The sequence below is a fragment of the Lathamus discolor genome, chromosome 1 (assembly GCF_037157495.1).
Source record: "Lathamus discolor isolate bLatDis1 chromosome 1, bLatDis1.hap1, whole genome shotgun sequence".
Taxonomy (NCBI): Eukaryota; Metazoa; Chordata; class Aves; order Psittaciformes; family Psittacidae; genus Lathamus; species Lathamus discolor.
Window position 1 is genome coordinate 131,585,802 of NC_088884.1, and position 22,145 is coordinate 131,607,946.

General features: G+C 40.9%; 1 protein-coding gene across 9 annotated transcripts; it reads left to right on the top strand.

The window, feature by feature from the left end:
* The first annotated feature begins 78 nt into the window (after positions 1–78).
* CFAP96 (cilia and flagella associated protein 96) lies at positions 79–14,932 on the top strand. Of its 9 annotated transcripts, none has more exons than XR_010616169.1 (9): positions 95–228; positions 2,205–2,389; positions 3,452–3,671; positions 6,443–6,580; positions 6,669–6,744; positions 8,343–8,522; positions 10,529–10,701; positions 12,329–12,957; positions 13,601–14,932. XR_010616169.1 is itself a non-coding variant. In XM_065695740.1 (9 exons), exons 1-8 carry the CDS (start codon positions 203–205, stop codon positions 12,375–12,377), a joined length of 1,047 nt encoding a protein of 348 aa, XP_065551812.1. In that variant the 5' UTR covers positions 95–202; the 3' UTR covers positions 12,378–12,398; positions 12,870–14,932. The 9 variants fall into 9 exon arrangements, 6 of the variants coding, with proteins under 6 accessions (XP_065551819.1, XP_065551812.1, XP_065551795.1 ...); XR_010616172.1 differs by having other exon boundaries at positions 12,329–12,461; positions 12,870–14,932; XM_065695740.1 differs by having other exon boundaries at positions 12,329–12,398; positions 12,870–14,932.
* The last annotated feature ends 7,213 nt before the right edge of the window (positions 14,933–22,145 follow it).

Sequence of the window (22,145 nt, forward strand, 5' to 3'; positions counted from 1 at the left end):
GGGCCGTACCATCGCAAGGAGACGGCGGGGGGGGGTGGAGTGGGATAGGCCCGCCCCGCTTGTTGGGTTTTCCCGCCTCCGGGGCAACCGGTGCTAACAGAGGGTGGCCCCGGCGGTCGGCGGTGTGGCGTGAGTGAGAACCTGGCTCCGGCAAGGAGGGGCTGCGGGGCCGGTCGGTTCCCTCCTGAGTCAGCCGCCTCCCATGGCCAGCCCTGGCGGCGGGCTGCGGTGGGTCGCGTAGAGTTGGGCTTTATGTTCAGCTTGGGCAACCGCAGCGGTACTTAGTCCGGTTTAGGGCGTACTGGGTTGCTCTGTGGGGAAAAAATGGGTGTTTCCTCAGGTTTCCTACAAATTCCCTGGGGGACGCGCCAGAATCGTGCTTGCCGAGCTGCTGAGGTCCAAAAATCCTTCCCATTAATCCCTCCATCAAGCATCTTTGCTTTACTCTGAGGAATTTAAGTCCAGGTCTATTTTCAATAAATTATTCCTATCCCCATTTGTCAGGCTTCAGTGAAGGTGTGATGAGGAAAAACTAATGCATACTGTAAATAATCTGCACTAAAACCAAAAGGACATTGGAGATATTTACCGTGCTCAGGTCTTAGGTTAGTTAGAGGGCTTCCAAAATTCCGCGTTTGTGTTTTACCTCAGATTTGGCCATACTAACTTCCTGTATCATTATTAGAGACTGATGACTATTGCTAGAGATAACCCGCAAGATGAAGCAGGTGGCTGCTCAGCATGTTTTACTGGCTCTTAATGCCATTAGTGCATTTTACACTGTGTGAACCTCCACACGGTCAAAAAAACCCCGAACCAGCTTCAGACTTCTTAAAACTTACGCATGCTGTCCATCCTGTGTGCTGAGCATAAGCAAAATGTGACTAGCTCTTCTGTCATACACAGTGTCCCAGCATACTGTTTTTGTAATAAAATATATGCAATTATTATATGTATTTCCACTGCTGTGCTGTTCCTGCTTTTCTACTCTGTACCTACCTGCTGAATACAGCTAATGTGTGATACTAGTCTCTCAGAGTTTACTGCTGCCCAACCTACTTTCATTCCTGTCTTATATCTTGTCTTTGTCTACATAGTTAATACCAACATGGTCTTTAATCTGTATTCCACCCTAAAGTCTTAATTTAATTGCACTCATTTGAGCTGTATGGACATGAGTACTTCAGCTATTTGGTTGCATATCCTTGATTTTTTTGGTTTTTTTTTTAATTATTATTTTTTATAATTCTTATATCTCATGAATTTCAAGAAATAGCTTTTCTCGCGTGTGAACCAGTTTCTTCTACCTTAATTTCCATTCCTAGTGAACCTACTGTATGTTGTTAGCTTTCTCCTCAAGGCAGTTCTTCCTCTAGTTGATTCTGATTTCTATGTATACTAGTCTTCACTCTGGGAATCAGATCCCTGCTAGTCCTGTTGCTAAACCTGCTCTATTCAAGCCCTTGGCCTCCTTACAAGTGTTGACTAGACATTTTCCTTAGTTCTGTCAGGATCCAATGACGGTGATGGAAAAAATGATGTTTACTGTAAATCATTTATGCTAATACCAATAAGAAATTGAATCCATGCTCAGGTCTTGGATTAGTTAGAAGGCTTCTGAAATTCCACTTTTATGTTTTACCTCAGATTTGTCCATAGTCTGACCTCCTATACTGTTATTAGAAAGTGACTGATGACCATTGCTAGAGATAACCCACAAGATCATAGAATCATAGAATCATAGAATAGTTAGGGTTGGAAAGGACCTCAAGATCATCTAGTTCCAACCCCCCTGCCATGGACAGGGACACCTCACACTAAACCATCCCACCCAAGGCTTCATCCAACCTGGCCTTGAAAGATGAAGGAGGTGGCTGCTCAGCATGTTGTTACTAGCTGTTAATGCCACCAAAACCTCTCATGTTAGTACTCTGAAGATGCCTGTTAAAAATTTTGACCCAAACTATGTGAATTCATTAAGAGAGGGACCAGTTGTATTAGAAATGCATTTGATTTTATCTCTCTGCTCATGTTTTGAATTTAACAAAGGCTATATAATGGTGTCTCAATCCCACATAGTCCATTTTATCTGTAAGTACCAAGGCTGTCAATCATATTGTAGATTATTTTCTTCAAGTTACATTTATTACAATATTTTTAACCAAAACTTCTTGCATTTTACTTAAATGAACTTTCTGTTACAGGTGTGGACTGTTTATAAGCTTTTGCCTAGGAGAGATAAACAAGGCTATTTCAAGCTTTTTAGTAGTGCACTGTCACTCAGATCCAGCCATGCCTGCGGAAGGGAAAAGTGACCTGGAGAGGATTGGCCTCTTCAGTGAAATGAGCTATATTACCATTGGAGATAAATATGTATCACATTATATGCGTAAGTACATTTAGTTTTAATCCCTGTTTAGAGGTAGGGACCACCTCTAGTATCCACCTACTTTCAGAATCACTATTTTCTAATATTTTGTTGTGGGTTTTTTTTTGTTAGAGGGAACTGCTTTTTCCATGCATATTCTTTGTTCAGGTCTGTATTATTAAGGGAATCTTGGAATGAATTTATTGTAGAAAGGAAAAATCCAGTAAAACTGAAAACTGTGTATGCATAATAGATTGATGAAATCTTTTAGTGTGTACATTTCTTTTTAATGTTAATTACCTGCAAGTTACCAGTATTTTCTTGCTTTTGTGAAAAACAGTGTTTTTTTGTCTGCTCTTTCAGCATGTTTTCTGTTATGGCAAAAATAATAACAATTACATTGTCATTATTTTTAAATTAGTGCTACAGTTCTGTTATGTTCTGATTTGACTAATGTGTGAGATTCACCATCCTGTCTTTTTTAAAGAATAGTCTCCTTTACTTGCAGTTTAATGGGAATACTCATTGAGAAAGGTAATTTTTGTAATTAATAAGGTTACAGAGGTTAACCCTCAATAGCTGCTTGGAAGTGATAATGCAAGATAATGCTGGCTTCTCAATACTGACATTTCTGCTGTGGTGGTGTGTCAGTGATGAACACACCCACCAGAACCCTGGCTGATACACTTCTACCGCACTGAGCTGCCGGGTATCCAAAACCCATCTAGAGGCACTTAAGCTGTTCTAACTGGTCTGTAATCCATGGGAGAGGCAGATGCTCCTCTGAAGTATTACTGGTAGTACATAAATAAGCATCACCTCTAGCTCTGATCTGTAGTCTGCCTTAATCAGTGTCTCTCCGTTGCCTGCAAAGCAAGTGCAGGGGTTAGAAAACTAGAATTGGGTGCTGTGAACACCTCATAGCATTGTGTTTCAGACACAGCCATTTACATGCATGGTATACAAGTTGAATGCTCTGTGGTACATTCTTGTAGCCACCCAGATCCAGACCTTAGTTTTTTAAAACAGGCTAAGAGAAGCACTAACATGGAACAGTTATTTACAGTGCTTGCTTTTTTAAAGGCCCTTTTAATGAAGCTGCAAGCAAGAACAAACAGATGTTATCTGGGGGGTCCAAAACAATGTCAGCTCTGCAGGCAGGTTATTTTGATCCTGAGTTTGTGAGAGTTTTCAGTGGTGAAGCCTACGCAGACCCTGTCCAGCTAAGAAGACGCTATAGATTGGCAGAATCAAAGAAAAATTTGGGCAAAGCTTTTCTTCCCAGTAATGGAGACAAATGGCCGTAAGTGTGAAAATGTTTTAAATCAGCCCTTTCTCTTTTCTGTACACTAAAAATGGGTTTCATGGATTTCTTGTAAAACCTGTAATGAGAGTACAATATTCTTGTTTTTTTTACAATGTAGTGTTAGTACTGAGGAAATAATTGTGAGCAGCACCATAGGGACGGCTGAACACCAGTAGAAATCAGGTCCTTATGCTTGCTCTTAACTACTTTTTTTTGCTATAAACAGTTTTTTTACCCCTTAGCATTTCAATGAAACTGAAGATGGGAAAAGGGCGGGATAATTAGCAAATAAATATTTCATTTTAATTTAGGAGGAAGTCTGTTGGAAATTGCCAGATACTATATCTTCCTCCTCCCATTTCTGAGCCTCCCAAAATACTATAATATATATATAAAATATTATTTTATAATATTACATGAACAGTAGGAGAAGGGGCCATTATCCAGGTGCAACATTTTCCTCTCAGCAAACCCACATCCATTATCTTTCTGCTGGAAAAAAAAATCCTACAGGATGATCAGAAGATGTTACAGAGCTAAGGAATATATGCAGAATATTAAAATAAATGCATCTTTGCTATTTCCACAACAACACAATTGGTGTCATATAACTATTCACATGTAAAAACTAGGTAGAGCCTGATTACTCATCTATAACTATGCAATCTTGTTGCTGCAAGGAGAGGCAGGATTCAGTCTGTGTACAGGGCCTTGGTCTTACAGTCTTATGATTATATTTAGCCATATCTTTCTGCAGCTTTGCTTTTGGAAAGTTTTGTGGGTAATGTCTTGTTTATTTTGTGTGTATATATATACTAGGATGCAAGGGTTAGGTATGTTTCATTGTATGTTATAGGAACATCTTAGCTTTTAATAGGAATGTAAGACATGCTGTGTAGGTTTTCTATTGGATGTTCATGTGCTATTTCTGATGACACAGACAATGTGTGAGCCCCATGTTTAAAACTTCCTTTAAACTACAATTTGATTTTATAGCAACCAAATTATTTACAAGGATTTAACTGTTAAAAACACCTAGGCACTGATTTCAAATCTATGTCAGTCAGTGAGAATCCTCTTGTTCACTACTTTCTGGGTTCCGAGTCCACCAGTGGGAGTCTAGCTTACAAAAAAGACCTGCTAATGTGCTCTCTCCGATGTAGTGCCTCCACAAATGCATTTGTTAGCTGTGGGTGTAGTAGCTCATGCTCTTACTCTTGTAAGACTTTTGACTTCTTCTAGACACGAACTTTAGGACAGGTTCTTTGTCATTACCCGCTCCTAAATCTGTACTGGCAGAGTAGTACAGAGCAGGGAAAGTGGTTAGATTGCCTTTTAATTTAATCCCAAAGTAGTTATGGAGGATGATTATATGTTTCTTATATCCAAAACTGACTCCCATTGTAAGTAAGGAACTAGTGCAAAGCTCTGATTGCTGTTCATGGAGTTGCTATTCTTAGCTGCCTGAATGACAAGCAGCTCTTAGGGATCTTTCTTTTACCTTGGAGCCACATTTATTGTTGCTGAAACGGGAAAGGTTGCAAAGATGTTATGTTCTGAAGATGTGACTGAAACCTGGGCCTTTCTTTTCTTTGTATGTCTGTTCTGTCTTATTTTGTTACTGGCATATAAAAAACCTACACATAGAAGTGACATTTAAATAAAGCACTTAAGAGCTAGGAAACATCAAGATAAAAGTTGTCTATGCATTGTCAGTTTGCCCTTCTTTTTCTATATATGGGTTTATGAAGTCCCTAAAGAAAGGAGGGTGATGAGCAGGCAGGTTTGTGTTTTGTGCAGAGATGACAAATGTCATCTTGGCACCCTAATCCTGTCAGTATTCATTAATGGCCCTTTTAAAAAGGAACTCATTGAGACACTTTACTGTCTCCCCACAATAATTACAGACAAAGCAGATTCCCTCGGCTGTCTGGAGTAGTTGACAGTTTTCATACAGTAGCCCCTGCTTATTTTTTTTCTGTTTTGGATTTTGGGGGCTTGGGAACAGAGGGTTCGTTGGTTGGTGTATTTTTGGACCACTGTAGCTGCAGCTTAGTGGACCAAATTGCCATTCAGCTGTCTCATTACTTTGTCCTTTTCTCCTTTAGCATCTGTATGATCATGTACTTTGAGAGCATTTTATACACTTAGCAGCAAATACTGATTTTCAAGTTGGTCTTTAAAAGTCTTTGTGAATTCCTGTGACTTTGTAGGCAGAGGTATTTATCCTAAATGAGCTGTGCCTCCTTTTACTTTCCTTCTGTGACAAGAAAGAAAGTTAACTAGTCCTAACATCTCCCAGAATAAGAACCTTTCAGACAGGTACCCCATGTTATCTGCCACTCCATAGTCATACCAACACTATCTTACTGCTCTCCGTAAACTTGTGGTGAAGGCGGTCCTCTTATCATCGAGCACCACATCTGTTTAAACTATTCCTCTTGGTCTCGGTGAATCTGACTCTACCAGCATTACTTCACTTTGTTGGTGCAAAATTAAATATGCTTCTATTAAGCATATTTATATTATGAAGATACCTTAAAACTTCATCTCTGCTGCCATCTTGTTTCTTTTTTTGACTGTAACACTGTGATGGAATTGCTGTAGTAGCAGATCCACAGACAGTGGCCCTGATCTGGTTTTATATGTAACTCTTGACATGTATATACTGTTTGGGTTTTCTAGTTCCTGTTGTTTTAGCACACTATATCTATAAAGCCTGAATTATTTGCAAACCCGTAATTAATGTGTTTATTTGCTATTTTTAGATGTGGGCTTGGCAGCTATTATGGAACCATAGGAGGTTCGTATCCGTGCTTCAGTCCACAAGTAAGAGAAAAAGTAAGATACGTTCCTCCTGGAAAGAATTTTTACACTAATCCAGGAAAGAAAGGAACTGGATACGGGTAACTTCACAGTATTGCTTCTTGCAGACTGCTTTATTGAATATTTCTTGAGTTCTGAACACCTAACTAATTAATTTTGTTTTTACAGTTACGCAAACCTGACCATAGGTAAACAATATGAGCATTTACCTGAGGAGTATGATTTAGCAAGAATAACTGCAAAGGTAAAAATGCTTTTCTCTATTATTTATTAGTGTTACGATTATTTCTTACAATTTACATGAACTTTTGGTTCCTTTTGGTGTTTCCTTTAGCTTGAAATAACTGATGTTTACTTACAAAGTGCAGGAAGGAAAACAAATTAATGGCCATTCTGTATAAAAAAGATTTAGGTATTGTTTATTTATGATGTTTTCTTTGAGACATCTGGCAGTATCATAGAATCATAGAATAGTTAGGGTTGGAAAAGACCTTAAAATCATCTAGTTCCAACCCCCCTGCCATGGGCAGGGACAACTCACACTAAACCACATCACCCAAGGCTCTGTCCCACCTGGCCTTGAACACTGCCAGGGATGGAGCATTCACAACTTCCCTGGGCAACCCATTCCAGTGCCTCACCACCCTCATAGTAAAGAACTTCCTCCTTATATCCAATCCAAACTTTCCCTGTTTAAGTTTGAACCCATTACCCCTTGTCCTATCACTACAGTCCCTAATGAATAGTCCCTCCCCATCATCCTTATAGGCCCTCTTGAGATACTGGGAGGTTGCTATGAGGTCTCCCCGCAGCCTTCTCTAGGCTGAACAGCCCCAAACTTTTTCAACCTATCTTCGTATGCTGTATCCCATGCAAGTTCAGCCATTCAGGATTTGACCTCAAGTTTCTATTTGAAGACCTTAAGCTACAATGACCAAATCACACCAATAGAAGGAACAATAAATGTCTGTGGTGTTGTCAGAAGAATGGGACCTCATTATCCTAGATGCTATAGAAAAAATAACCATTGCTTTTTCCTTACAAGTTCATAAATCTAAGAAAGCTCATAAATTTGCTTGCACTGATTTTATTTATCCTGTATATTTTAGTCATGCATATGTAGTGAAAAACGGTAGCAGAAGGATATTTTTTGGTCTAGGGTAAGAACAATGTTAGAAGAAACATTTCAGCTACCTGAAGGTCAGGCAAATTCAGAGTTAATAAATACTAAGTATCCAGTGCAGAAAATGAGAAGAAACACCAGAAAGGTGGGATTGTTTCCACTGGATAGGAAAAGAGAAATTTGCTCCGAGATACTAGTATGCATTACCACGTGATACTCTCTCACTAATGGTATGTTTTACGTATGTCCTTTAATTGTTCATAATGTTTTAACCTATTCTATTTTAAAATGAAATCTGGGAAGAATAGTCAACATCTCCTGTGGTACAAAGACCAATTCCTAGAGAAGCTGAGCTAAGTAAGATGCTCAGAATCTGGGAAACATAGTGGCCAGGGTTTACAGGTGTAAGCAGCTGGGATGCACGCAGGCAGAATTTTCAGGCACGTATACAGTTCTGTTAGACACATCTTTAATGCACAGTGCTTTTTCTGACATTTTTCTACCATACTGTCATACTGATCATTGTCCTTCCTAGTTAGTGAATCTGTGTTCCATTATACATGGTGGGTATATAAAATTCACTGAGCATCGAGCAGAAGCAGAGAAAGTTAAAGTGAACATTCTCCAAGACTAAGTTTGAATGCTTTCCATTTTTTCTCTTAGAATAGCATACAGTAAAAATCATGAGGCTTGTTTCTGTCAAAGTATTTGTTTTACAGAAAGCGCAAGAGCAACATAAACAGTTGTTTAAAGGACGGCCTTTCAGGTTAAATCTATATCCCCAGGAGTATTTTGACAATAATCCCTATTTTACTGACAAACCTTTGCCACCTGAGAAGAAGTCAACTTCAGAGAAGCGAGTTGCGCTACCTTTCATACCGAGTTCTCCTGCTAAAAAGGTTAGTTTGTCTTACAGCTACTGGAGAAAAAATATACATATTCAGATATGTCCTGTTAAAAGTTTTTCTTATAGTATGTAAGATAGAAATGAATGTTTGATTTTGCTATTCATTTCTTATGTTTTCTTACAAAATGTATTATTCCATTTACATTGTTTTCAGTTTGCAAACCCATAAAATCCTGTTTGACCCAACAGCTGCTAGCCAGTTTCAAGTGACTTAAAAAGTGTTACTTTCCAAGATCTGCATAGTGCTGTTAACACAGTTAATTGACTGCATACAGAAAGATACAAGCAGCAGGTTATGCAGTAAATGACAGTAAGATAGGTAACTATAGCAAAATTAAATGCTATCCTATTTTGGACTTTGTCAGGTTCAGTCACATACCATTTTTGAACCTGCTAATTGCTCTCAGCCTGTATAGCCAAACATCTAACAGATAATTCCTAGTCATTGGAATGGATAGCTGGAAGGAGCAGAAAGACAGGTTAATCCCTCTGCTCAGGGAGTGGCTGCAGAATAAACAGGAGTTTATAATAAAATAAAACAGGAGTTATCTGTGGCTTGTCCATCGGCAGACAAAATTGGAATCTGCTTGAGAATTTGCCAACTCTTCAATAGCTAGGAGAAAAGGAGGAAAAGGATGGGAATAAATATACATGGAAGGGTTAGAGGGCATAAGAAACAAAGCCTGGAGTTAGTATGAAGGATATATAGGAATATAGTCTATTAGTTCCAGTTGCTTAGTGTCATTGTTTCTTAAAATCTAAATGGATGTTTTTCTATTCCATAAAGCATTCCATCTTGATACATTTTTTTTGAGATGAGATACTAAATTTCTGCCATTCATTTTAGGCTAAACCTTAATTTCACTTTGAAATGGGTTTAAGATGCATGAATCTCTCTCCCTCTTAAATGATTCCAGAAACGTGCTACAGTAAGACCCCTTAATCTGTCACTTTTCAGCTCTTCATTTTGGAGTTCTACTGTCAGTTTGTTAATGATGTGCTCTTCTAAGCACCATTTTCCTGTTATTATGTCCTTCATTCCTGACATATCTGACTAACTTCAGTTCATCTAAGGAAGTTGATGATAGCCAGGAAAATATAATTATTCAGAAAAAGACAGCAAAAATGCTTACACACAAGTAATCGTGTTTCATGACTGGCTTATAGATAAGGCAGCTGAGATCTTTCAGAAGGGAAATCTGTACAGAAAAGTTAGCTGCTAGAAAGGCAGCCTCTCATCTAGCTAACAATGCTGGCGATCCTGATCCAGGCTCCCCATCCTTCACATCATATATGTTTTCCCCATATATTTAAAAAATGTGTACTTCCCAAGCTACTATATACCCTCCCTCTCTGTGATATAAATTCTTGCAGGAAAAATGGCTTTATTGTTGATAGAATTGCTTACTGCTGCACTTGTCAGGAATGCAGCCTCAGCAGACTAGGGGGTTTAGCTGCACTAGGGGATTGCAAAGAATTAATCAGGTCCCTGTAGATATTTTTCAACTAATAGTTGCCACTCTTGCAGTACTAGTGGACTGCCAGTGCTGTATTCAATCCTCTGTGTCAGAAAGCATGTTGATAATAATATTCAAGCCCTCCTGTACCTAACAATCCCTACACTAGTACTGGATGGGAAGGTGTACTTGTAAACTGATAGTGACATAGAAATCCCTATTATTTTGCCACAACATAACTCATTTTAGTGAGTTATGTTTTTACTTCTTCTGTGACATCTTTAAGATCCTTTCCTCAAAATCCAGGCTTAAGAAAGAACAGTTAAAACTAAGAATTCATTAAAATAATGACTAAAGTTTTCCTTAAAGTTTCCATGAAAAATTAAAGGACTGTCTGGTTTTGGTTTATATATAATACGATGCAGTCTGCTATTCAGTATTCTTACTTGCTTTTGCATGAAAAATATTTTAATTAACTCAATTATATTGTAGATTGGCACTTCAAAAAGTTGAGTGGTTGCTTGGTTGGGGTTTTTTTCAGGCAGGAGGCATGAAAGGAGGCACATTTGACCCTTACCCAAGCCATTCTGCTGAGCCTTATGTAGTTAAAGACACTAAGGGTGCCACATCTGCTAGAGAACGACAGATTTTTCATCCTCCTCCTGGACCAAAAAGCAGACCTGTTACAAGCATAATGACTTTAAATGTCCAAAGGTAAGCACCTTTGAGTTCAAGTTTCATGTGTGCTGCCTACCGTAAGTCATTAGCACAGTCTAAAATAATTGAATAAATGAAGGAACAGATTACTAACAGAAGGATAAGAAATGCATAAGGAGCTTGACTTTCCAAATTTATTCCTACTCTCTTCTAGAATACAGGTTATTTTATAAGGCTATACCTACCATAGAGACCTTCAGAATCATGCTATATAGATGTCATTAATTTTTTTTGTTATTTTCTGACTTGATAAATGTAAAAAGACCAGGAATGTGCCTGTCAAAAACAAAATCGAGTTTTGTTTTCCCTTTGAGCAGCCTGGTCTAGTGGAAGGTGTCCTTGCCTGTGGCAGGGTGTTGGAACTAGATGATCTTTAAGGTCCTTTCCCAACCTAAACCATTTTGTGAGTCTGTGGTTGTGTTTCTGGAACAAAATTAGCTCCCTCTGCTGGCAAATACAATACTAGGTAATCTAAACCTGTGAAGCTTTTCTGAATTGGATTCGTAACTGCAAACATGCCACTGCGCAGTGTTAGAAGAGATTTACCGAACACAGTGTATGTAAGCACATAATTCTTTATTTTTATATTACTAAACTATAATCCATATATGAAACAAATTTATTTTCTAGTTTTGGCTCTGTTGTAATTCAAGCAGAAAATTGAGACTGTTCTATAGTTAGAGAAATCACTTTCAAATGAAGACTTCTAAGGTTGCAAGTAGACCAGTTAAGCATATTATTTTGCATACTCCATGAGTAACATGAAATAATTTAGGAATTATTAAAATTTGAAAAACTTCCTTAGAGGAATCTGCTTCACATTTGTGATTTCTCTTTTATATATATGTGAAGTCTAAGAAATACACCTAATTTTTTCACCTATTGCTGTTCCATTTACTTTATTTCACCACATCTTGGCATTTGTGTAATCACTTTTTAAGCTGTAGGGATAGTTCTGAAGTTTTCATTTACACTGACAAGACAGAACCAGAACTACATATTACTCCACAATGCTTTTCATTACGAATGGAAAGTAAGAAACAACTGAAAGTAAATTCTTGGTACACCAAAAAGTGTAGTAACTGCCAACGCTGATATAAGAAAGTATAACCTTCCAGGTAGGCACTGGTGTTTTTCAGCTAGTTCAAGGGAAAAAGAATGGTATATTGCTCTGAGTAGCCTCCTTATCGTTGTAGTTGTGTTACTGGCTTATGAACAGAATAAAAATTCATGTTGCCAAATTAAATGTTTTTATTTGGAAGAAAACCCCTTTAACTGTATGTGAAGGAGGTTTCAAAATGAAAAGGGGGGAACTGATTGTGAAATGTCACTATGTGCTCACAGATACAGTTATAATGGACTTGTTAAGAATACTTGTAAAGAGAAAAATGTCACATATCTATCAGCAGTTCTACAGAGAAATTAAAAGTGGTATTTCAGATTCTCCACTACTATTTCCTTCCTAAGAAAATGTTTAGAATGTATTTGTTTGGTTCATTATTGAAGTCATTAAATGTAATCACAGGACTGGGCATACCCCAGGCTTGAATTTTTACAAAAAATCTTGTAATTTGTACAGTGATATTCTACTAAAATCTCGTCACTCTCTTAATTTATGTTTCAGATCATTAAATGCAAATAACTACAAGACTGCACAGCTGACCTTTTTTTAGGCGCAAGAGGTGAAATGCAGGGTACATTTTTTATACTCTGACCTGTTATCGAAACTATAATAAAATGTGGAAAATGGGATTCAGGTATATTGGGCAATTCAGTCTGTTTAATTATTGGCAATGTCATCTTTTGTTTCTAAATATAAAGCTATTTAAGATAATTTATTAAGTTCAAGGCTGTATTTTTATGTACATCTTCATGTTATTGCTTAACTGGACTTTTGAAAGATACTTGCAGAAAACATACTTTCTAATTAGTAATTTGGGTTGCAAATTGAATGTATATTGTAGTAGAAGAAGATGCATGTATTTTAAAGTGAGTATCAGTATATGTCTTAACCAAGTTAGTCACACGTGGCCCACAGTGAAACTAAGGTAATTAACTCCCTTCAGTTGAATTGCAACTTGTACTTTATGTACACTATAATTTTGAGTAAGAACTGTCTTAAAATGTATAATTTTGATTTTTGATGACCTTCTCAAAATGACCAGTATCGAGAATGTTCAGAACCAGGCCACAAGCACACTGTTCATGACAGGAAAGTCATCTCTATGTACCAGCATCTATTTCCTCACAACCGTAAGTGCTGCGACATTTTCCAAGAGAAGCTTAATTTCACTTTGCATATATGGAAGGTTCCTAACAAATCTCATCTGTCTTTCAAGCTAGCTTCTTCTCAGATGGAATTGTGATCCTAAATGTACACCTTACCTCTGTCTTAATCATTTTAATTGGGGTTCTTTATATGGTCCAAGAAATTTATTCATGTAAATCAAAGCTGATTTATTACAAAATTAAAAAACCCCTCAGCATTTATTTATCCCAATTATTACATGAAGACAATTTAAATATATTTTATATTAATTTTTATAAGAGATTTATCATACCACTTACAAGGGATTTATCATATCACTGTAGAATATCCATAGAATATCCATGAAATGGTATCCTGACTGATGCTCACAGGATAATAGCTTTTTAAAGAAATTTCAGACTGGATCCCACATTTCCTGGCATCAATGAAAATAAAAACAAAGCCAAGAATTGTTGATCATGTCTTCAAGCATGTGTTGAAGCATAAGACCCCTCACCTTGAAATCAACAGGATCCAACAATATTTTAAAATATTAGTTACGCAAGAATTTTTATCTATCCAAAATGTTTTCTCTATCCAAAGATCTGTAACAGAATTTCTTCTTTCCTTGTTTATACCTTGCATTAGACAACAATACTGGTGCTGACTTCAGGTACCTCAGTGTCCTCTTTGTACAGAGTATCAGGAGCATTTGCCATGTTTTTCGCCTGGAGACCAGTAACGAGTGGCTGGAGACCAGTAATGAGTGGTGTCCCTCAGGGATCAGTGTTGGGACCGGTCTTGTTCAACATCTTTGTCGGTGACATGGACAGTGGGATTGAGTGCGCCCTCATCAAGTTTGCCAATGACACCAGGCTGTGTGGTTCGGTTGATACGCTGGAGGGAAGGAATGCCATCCAGAGGGACCTTGACACGCTTGTGAGATGGGCCGATGCCAACCTTATGAAGTTTAACTATGACAATTACAAGGTCCTATACCTGGGTCGGAGCAATCCCAGGCACAGCTACAGACTGGGCAAAGAAGAGATTCAGAGCGGCCCTGCAGAGAAGGACTTGGGGGTGTTGGTCAATGAGAAAATGCACATGAGCCGGCAGTGTGCGCTCGCAGCCCAGAAAGCCAACCGTATCCCGGGCTGCATCGAAAGGAGCGTGACCAGCAGGTCGAAGTAGGTGATCCTGCCCCTCTACTCTGCTCTTGTGAGACCTCACCTGGAGTATTGTGTGCTGTTCTGCTGTCCTCAGCAGAAAAAGGACATGGAACTGTTGGAACAAGTCCACGGGAGGGCCACGAGGATGATCAGGGAACTGGAGCACCTCTCGCATGAAGATAGGCTGAGAAAGCTGGGGCTGTTCAGCCTGGAGAAGAGAAGGCTGCGTGGAGACCTCATAGCAGCCTTCCAGTATCTGAAGGGGGCCTATAGGGATGCTGGAGAAGGACTCTTTGTCAGGGACTGTAGTGACAGGACAAGGGGTAACGGGTTAAAACTTAAACAGGGGAAGTTTAGATTGTATATAAGGAGGAAATTCTTTCCTGTTAGGGTGGTGAGGCACTGGAATCGGCTGCCCAGGGAGGTTGTGAATGCTCCATCCCTGGCAGTGTTCAAGGCCAGGTTGGACAAAGCCTTGGGTGGTATGGTTTAGTGTGAGGTGTCCCTGCCCATGGCAGGGGGGTTGGAACTAGATGATCTTCAGGTCCTTTCTAACCCTAACTATTCTATGATTCTAAGTCTGCAGACCCAGCATTCCTAGGCAGGCTGAATCATACTGTACTTCCTCCTAACTGCTGTTCTGAGGTAGCACAGCTGATGAAGACCACCCTGAAGTTCTTCTTTATGTCTTTCTGTCTTGTCTTTTTGCAGTTGTTACTCGTCTGTTTTCTTCTGTATTTCAATAATCTTTTAATTCACTTACAGGACTGCAATACTGAAAACTGATTAAAACGTATGACAATAAAATCAATCCAGCTTGTTTGAGAAGGTGTTAGTGTATGTGGACTGGCCTTGTGTGCTCATCATGGGAGCCAGTAACTTCACCTGATATGTCCCCACAAGAAAATGGGTGATCCCGAAGAGCTGTCCACCGATCCTAGCTAGGACTTCAGTATGTTGTTTTAATACAAGTGGTAATTGTGTCCTTTGAATCCTTGGCAATACCTTTGAGTGTGATGACGGAATTTAGAACTTTCTTAGTTTTCATTAGCCAGTTGTCTAAGGTAAGAACATTAGAATTACTTACATGGTTTTCATAGTAACAGCTTCCCTACATCCTTACAGTGTAGCTATAGCCAGTCACCTTCATAACTGATTCTGACTATCTCAGGAGAGTACTTTGAAGACTCAAAAGAGATCCGTTGGGCTTTTGGTATAGCTGCCTTGGAGACAGAGCAAATTAAGCAGCTGCCCACCTTGCCTGGTCTCTCAAAGGATCCTTCTGTTTGGGGGTTGCTGAAGGTCAAAGAACAAGTGCCAGTTGTGACCACAACAGTGGACAGGCAGCAATATCGCAGCAACAGAGACTCCCTAATTACCATCCATAAGCTGATCCGTTGACTGGAGAGCCAGGGAGAAATCAGCAGGACCCGCTCACCCCTTAATAGCCTCATATGGCCAGTGCAAAAGTCTACTACTGGAGACTAACAGTAGACTATCGTGGCCTGAATGAAGTCACACCACCATTGAGTGCTGCCGTACCAGACATGCTAGAACTACAATATGAACTGGAGTCAAAGGCAGCCAAGTGGTATGCCACAACTGATATTACCAATACATTTTTCTCAATTCCTTTGGCAGCAGAGTGCAGGCCACAATTTGCTTTTACTTGGATGGGAGTCCGATACACTTGGAATCGACTACAGTTTGGGGGAATAAAATGGCAAGATGGATGTCATCAGATCCCCATAGATGTGATCAGCAAGATAACAGCAACATCTAACCAACTAATAAGAAAGAAACAGAAGCTCACAAGCTTTATTAGGTGTTGTGGGGTTTTGGAGAATGCACATCCCAAATTACAGTCTGTAGGCCCTCTCTATGAAGTGACCCGGAAAAAGAACGATTTCAAATGGAGCCCTGAGCAAAACAAGCCTTTGAACATAACAAAAATACGGAAATGACTGGAGGTCAGAAATGCGAATGTTTTACATAGAAAATGGTTTACTACCATTTATTTGAGACAACAGACTCTTGTAGATTATCAGGAATTGCATGGGAAAAAAAAAAAAAAAGTATAGCTGAGAAGGCATTGCAAAGTAAAGCTCCTAACTTGCAAATCATATTCTGAAGCTTTGAGCTTAGAAGAGACATTTCTGCACAAATTCCAGTGGAATACTCAGAGTAACAGTTACATTGCATTGAAGGAGTACTGTGGTACCTGGCCATGAGATTTCCTTTGCTTGGAGACTAGAACTGTAACTTGTTGTTGGAGATAAATATAATATATTTTTATAAATATATAGTGCATTCCTCTCATTTTCAGTAGTCCGCAGGTGACTTTGTACTACTGAGTAATCTTCAGTGAATAGTATAATGTCACTGTCATAGCTGGAAGCATCTTGTTGGTATTTCTGCAGTTCATTCTTAAGTAACTGATTTTTCTCTGGCGTTTGTTACTGCTGTTGATAACCTCTTGTATTCTCTGCACTGGTCAAGCTAGACTTCAAAAGATCAATATCTGCTTTTGCATTTCTGAATTCAGTCATGAGTTTCTTTTCTGAGGAACCTTTATCTGCTTGGAGCTTCTCGAAGGCCTTCTGCAACATCTGTTTACTGTAAGAACATTCCTGTAGGGTCATTTCAAGGTTCAGTTTTTCAGCTTCCAGGGTCTACAATAACTGACGGTGAATTTCCAGTTCAGATTTTGCTGCAGTTTCTTTTTATTTGTTGTATTTCACTGTGATTTCTTTCAAGCTCTGGGGAACTCTTTTCTAAGCTTGGATATCTCTATCTTCAGTCTTTCCTTTGTTTCTTTTAAATCAAAGCATTTCTTTTGCCAGAACTTCTGGCTTCTACTGAGCCTCTTTCTTTCACAGATAACTGTAGTCATCTTTTCTTCTTTCTGGTTCCTGATTTGAAAGTTGTGGTGCGTCTGCGTTAGATGTTGGTTAACATTTTGGAGTTGATTCCTCTGTTTCTCAAGGATGTCTTTTGGGTTTTGGAGTTCTTTACATTTGCATAAGGAGTTCTTTTTCAGATTTTCACTGTACTCTATACCCATTAAAAGAATGTAAACTATTAGCACAGGCCCTGTTTTATTCACTACTGGGCAATGGGGCAGGCACAGAATACCAAGTAAGCATCTGTCCTGGTTTCCCCAGGGACAGAGTTAATTTTCTTCCTAGTAGCTGGTGCAGTGCTGTGTTTTGGCTTTAGTCTAACACTGTGTCCTGGGTTTAGCAGTAGCAGTAATTTTTTTTTCTCCTTCTTAGTAGCTGGTGCAGCTCTGTGTTTTTGACTTTCAGCCTGTGAACAGCGCTGATAACACTGATGTTTAGTCTGACCAAGGACTTTGTGAGTCTCATGCTCTGCCAGGGAGAAGGGGAAGCCAGGAGGAAGCAGAGACAGGACACCTGACCCAAACTAGCCAAAGAGGTATTCCATACCACAGCACGTCATGCCCGGGATGTAACTGGGAGTTACCCGGAAGGGCACTCACTGCTTATTATTATTATTGGTGGCAGCAGCAGTGGTTTGTGTTATACCTTAGTTACTGGGCTGTTCTTATCTCAACCTGTGGGAGTTACATTCTTTCAATTTTCCTCCCCATACCTCAGGGAGGAGGGATGGGGGGGGAAGTAGACTGCGTGGCTGGCTTGCCGACAGGGTTTAAACCAGGACACACTGGTAACACATTGATGTTTTAGTTGTTGCTGAGCAGCACTTACCTTGATCAAGGACTTTTCAGTCTCATGCACTGCCAATGAGGAAGGACACAAGAAGTACACAAGAAGCCATGAGGGAGCAGAGACAGGTCACCTGACCCAAAGTAGCCAGAGGGGTATTCCATACTACACCACGTCATGGCCAGTGTATAAACTGTGGGGAGTCACCAGGAAGGGACCAATTGCTGCTTGGGTTGGGCTGGGTATAGTTCAGTGGGTGGTGAGCAATTGTACTGTGCATCACTTGAGTTTGGTTTTTGTTTACTTTCCCCTTCATTCTCTCCCCTTGTTATTTCCCTTGTCATTATGATTAGTATGGTACTTTATTTTAGTTATTAAACTGTTCTTATCTCAGCTTGTGAATTTTACGTTCTTTCAATTCTCCTCCACATCCTGCCTGGGTAGGGAGGAATGGAGGGGGAATGAGTGAGCAGCTGCGAGGTGCCAAGTTACCAGCTGGGTTTAAACCACAACAGTGTCTTACAGGGATTAAGGGTATTTCCAGCAGAGGAGAGAGGACTTAAGGAGACCATTATAGTTTGTCCTTGACTGCTTTTGTCATCCCAGTCCCTATGAAATAAGGGCAAACTGGAGTTCACGCTACATAGGGACAGAAAAAAAGGTTTATGCAGCATTTCACAGGGAAGGGACAAAATGTATTCCCTGTCCTCATTTCTCTCTCTTCCCTCCTTGACTCTGTGCCCTGTTTCCCTACATGCTTTTTATTGCATTCCATGCCCACTGAAGAGAATCCCAATTAATGTGGACAAGATCAGGTAACAGTTTTACCTGTGCAGAACAGAAAATGAGTTTTTATCCTAATGGGCAGGAGGGAATAGTATATGTAATTCTGGCTATGGTCCTGCTACCCTGAAAAATCTCAGGAAGATGATACTGGTTTTCTTTTTTAAACCCAGACTATCCACAGGTTATTTTTCCAAAAATACATGGCATTCTCAAAACCCAGAGTCCAGCTAAAGAATAACTTGTTTGTGGATAAAAATTGTTACACCTACCAGAGATGCATCACTTGGTGTGGAAGTCATCAGAATCTTGTCTGAGCTATGTGGTGTTTTCATTTCAAGTGTACTGTTATTTCATATCCCATGGATTTTAGACTGTAACTGAAAAAGATTGAGATTGTTTACAGAAAACCTGACTGTAGAAATACTCTATTTTCTAACAATATCCTAATACTCAAGAAGCTTAAGAAGGACAGACCAGATGGAACGGGCACATAGGAATATGGAATTGTTTATAACCAACAAAGTGTAAAGCTAGATGTCCTTCCAGCATCGGATGTTAAGCTTTTATCTAAAGAACCAGTTAAAATGATGGCAGGAAAATGTTCCTGAAAAGGTGGCTTATAGGCATTCTGTGAAACATGGCAGTTTGCAAGAGTAGAAGAGGTTCTTCTGACAGGGGCAGGACATGGAATTAACTTCTTTGGCAACAACAGAGCTTCCTTGAGTTTATAGGGATAGAAATGAGAGAAAGATTTAGTCCTTCCATTTTTTTTCCTAGCTCAGTTTTGGTTTTCTTCTGTTTTTCTGAAGTATTAAAAGAGTTTTTAAAACCTCCCAAAAATACTGTGTCTAAGAGCAAGCAAGAATCGAGGAGTGAGATTATTTTATCAGCTATTTTAAGACGGACAGATGGTTAACTGTATATTTAATGTACACAATCATCTAAGATTAGATCTTATTTAAAACTGCATAGAGACCTCATAGCAGCCTTCCAGTATCTGAAAAGGGCGTACAGGGATGCAGGAGACTTCATCAGGGACTGTAGTGATAGGACAAGGGGTGATGGGTTTAAACTTAAACAGGGGAAGTTCAGGTTAGATTTAAGGAAGAAGTTCTTTACTATGAGGGTGGCGAGACACTGGAACAGGCTGCCCAGAGAAGCTGTGGATGCCCCATCTCCGGCAGTGTCCAAGGCCAGGTTGGACGGGACTTTGAGCAACCTGGTCTAGTGGCAAGTGTCTCTGCCCATGGCAGGGGTTGGAACGAGATGATCTTAAGGTCTTTTCCAACCCAAACAATTCCACGGTTCTATGAAAACACCCATGGCAGTATCTAAAAATGCAGCAGGAGGTTTTTGTATTTTAGAAGCATTTGTGCTATATGCTTACCATATTAATATCCTCCAGAGTCTGTTGTGAAAATCTCAGAGATGATGCCAGCTGTTGCTGAAGAATCTAAAATGTGTAAGTATCAGAAAATGGGTAGGTAGGGGTTTTGTTTGTTGTTTTGTTTTAAATATTGAGGTAAGCTAGGATATTTTCTATGTGGAAATGATATTTCTTTTCCAGTCCCAGGATTGTTTTCACCCAGCCTGGGTCAATGGGAGTTCATCATAGAATCATACAATCATAGAATAGTTAGGGTTGGAAAGGACCTCAAGATCATCTAGTTCCAACCCCCCTGCCATGGACAGGGACACCTCACACTAAACCATCCCACACAAGGCTTCATCCAACCTGGCCTTGAATACCGCCAGGGATGGAGCACTCACAACCTCCCTGGGCAACCATCAAATGCTTCTTTCACCATTCAATAGCCTTTTAAAAACTTATTTGCACTATTGGAAGGATTTCAGCACAGTTCCTCACAGAGTTGCTCACAGTACAGAAAGCACTGTCACATCTGGCATTACTGGTTTTATTGATATCTTTATCTTTGCAGTGAGGCCAAATGGGCTCCTGTTAGAATTCCTGCTACCAGTTCCACAAATGTGTACAGACTGTGGTGTACAGGTTGCACAGTGTGAGAAAGTTGGACTCTTTCTGGGATTAGTAAAGGGAAACTCCAGTATTCTGCATTAACAGAAGTCATATTGTGCATACAGCAGAATTTTTCTGGCTTTCCACTGGTACTGCTTTGGGAGAAAATTTCCAAACATATGGAACAGGAAGAAGAAAGGCAGTCACAGAAGTACTACTGTACCTTGTATATGTGAGTTATGCAACTATACTGGTCTTATTCATATTAACCACTTTGCATTTGCTGAGCAATGTAGAAGAGACTAGCATTAGAGAAGTCTGTAAATACTGAGAACTAACACTTCGTCTGTGCAGCTCCTGAAATAAGGCACCTGCCATTGTCAGTAGTGAGCCTGAGCTGCCCTGGTGCAGCCTTGTGCAGGCCACTTTCCCAGCGCTGTTTTGGCACTCGGCACATCCATCTACTGAAATAAATACCCCCTATGGAAATCCTGCTAGTTCAGACTCTACACCAGTCCTTCCTGCTCTCGTCTGCCGCCAGAATCAAATCCGCTTACTTCCAGTGTTGTTTGCAGGTCAGCTGGGTCTTCAGCTGCTGAGTGACCATCTGCAACTAAAAATGACACTTCTACAATTAGCAGTGCCTGATGTTCACAGGACGAGCTGTTTCGGATCCGACAAGAGAAAACCAGAACTCAGCCTTGCTACTGAGCCGAGGAAGGACGCAATGGAGAGCTCCCGCTGCTGTGGAAGCCCTGCAGCCGCTCCCGGCACTGCCCAGGCTCCGTGCCTGGGAGGTCTGTGCGGAAGCAGCCCAGCCTCCAGGCAGGAGCTAGTCTTTGGCAGCTGGCAAAGCGTGTACCTCCAGCGACTTCTGTGCGCCCCGCCGGCCGGCTGCCGGGGCTGGCGCCGGGGCAGGGCGGCGCAGCCCTTCGCACCAGCACCGGCTCTGCTCTCTAACAGCTCCCCGCGCACCAGCGCCGGTTACCCCGCAGGGGCCGCTGCGGCCGCCCGGCACCGCTCCAGGCCCCCTTTCGAGCCGGGGTGGCGTCAGCGCCGCCCTGTGGCCGCGGGCTGACCGCTGCGGCACCGCGGGACGCGGGACCCTCCTGTGGCCGCGGCGCTGCCCCTCGGTTCCCCTCTAGCCCTGACGGTCGGGAGGCGAGCCCGTTCACCCCGCGGCGGCTTCCTCTGCCGTGAGCTCCCCCCGCGGCCCGCACAGCCCGCAGGGTGGCGGGGAAAGGCCGGGAGCGAGTGCCCCGGGCCGGCTCTCTTGCCCCGCCGCTGAGGGCCCGGGCCCGGCCGCCTGCCCAGAGGCAGCCCGAGCAGCCCTGAGGGGAGCGTGCCTGAGCGGCCAGGGCCGCCTCCTGCCTGTCTGACCTGCCTCTGTTGCGGCAGGGGGGCTTTGACGTGACTTTGCCCTTCTCTTCGCACAGCTCTGCGTTGTCAGTCTTGGGGGTGTGTGTTTGTGTGTGTGTGTGTGTGTGTGTTTGTTCTATAGCGCAGCCACAGCTGTGGTACGTGGTTTTGTCATTTACAGGTTAAAAGGAATATTCTGCAGCATTAAATTT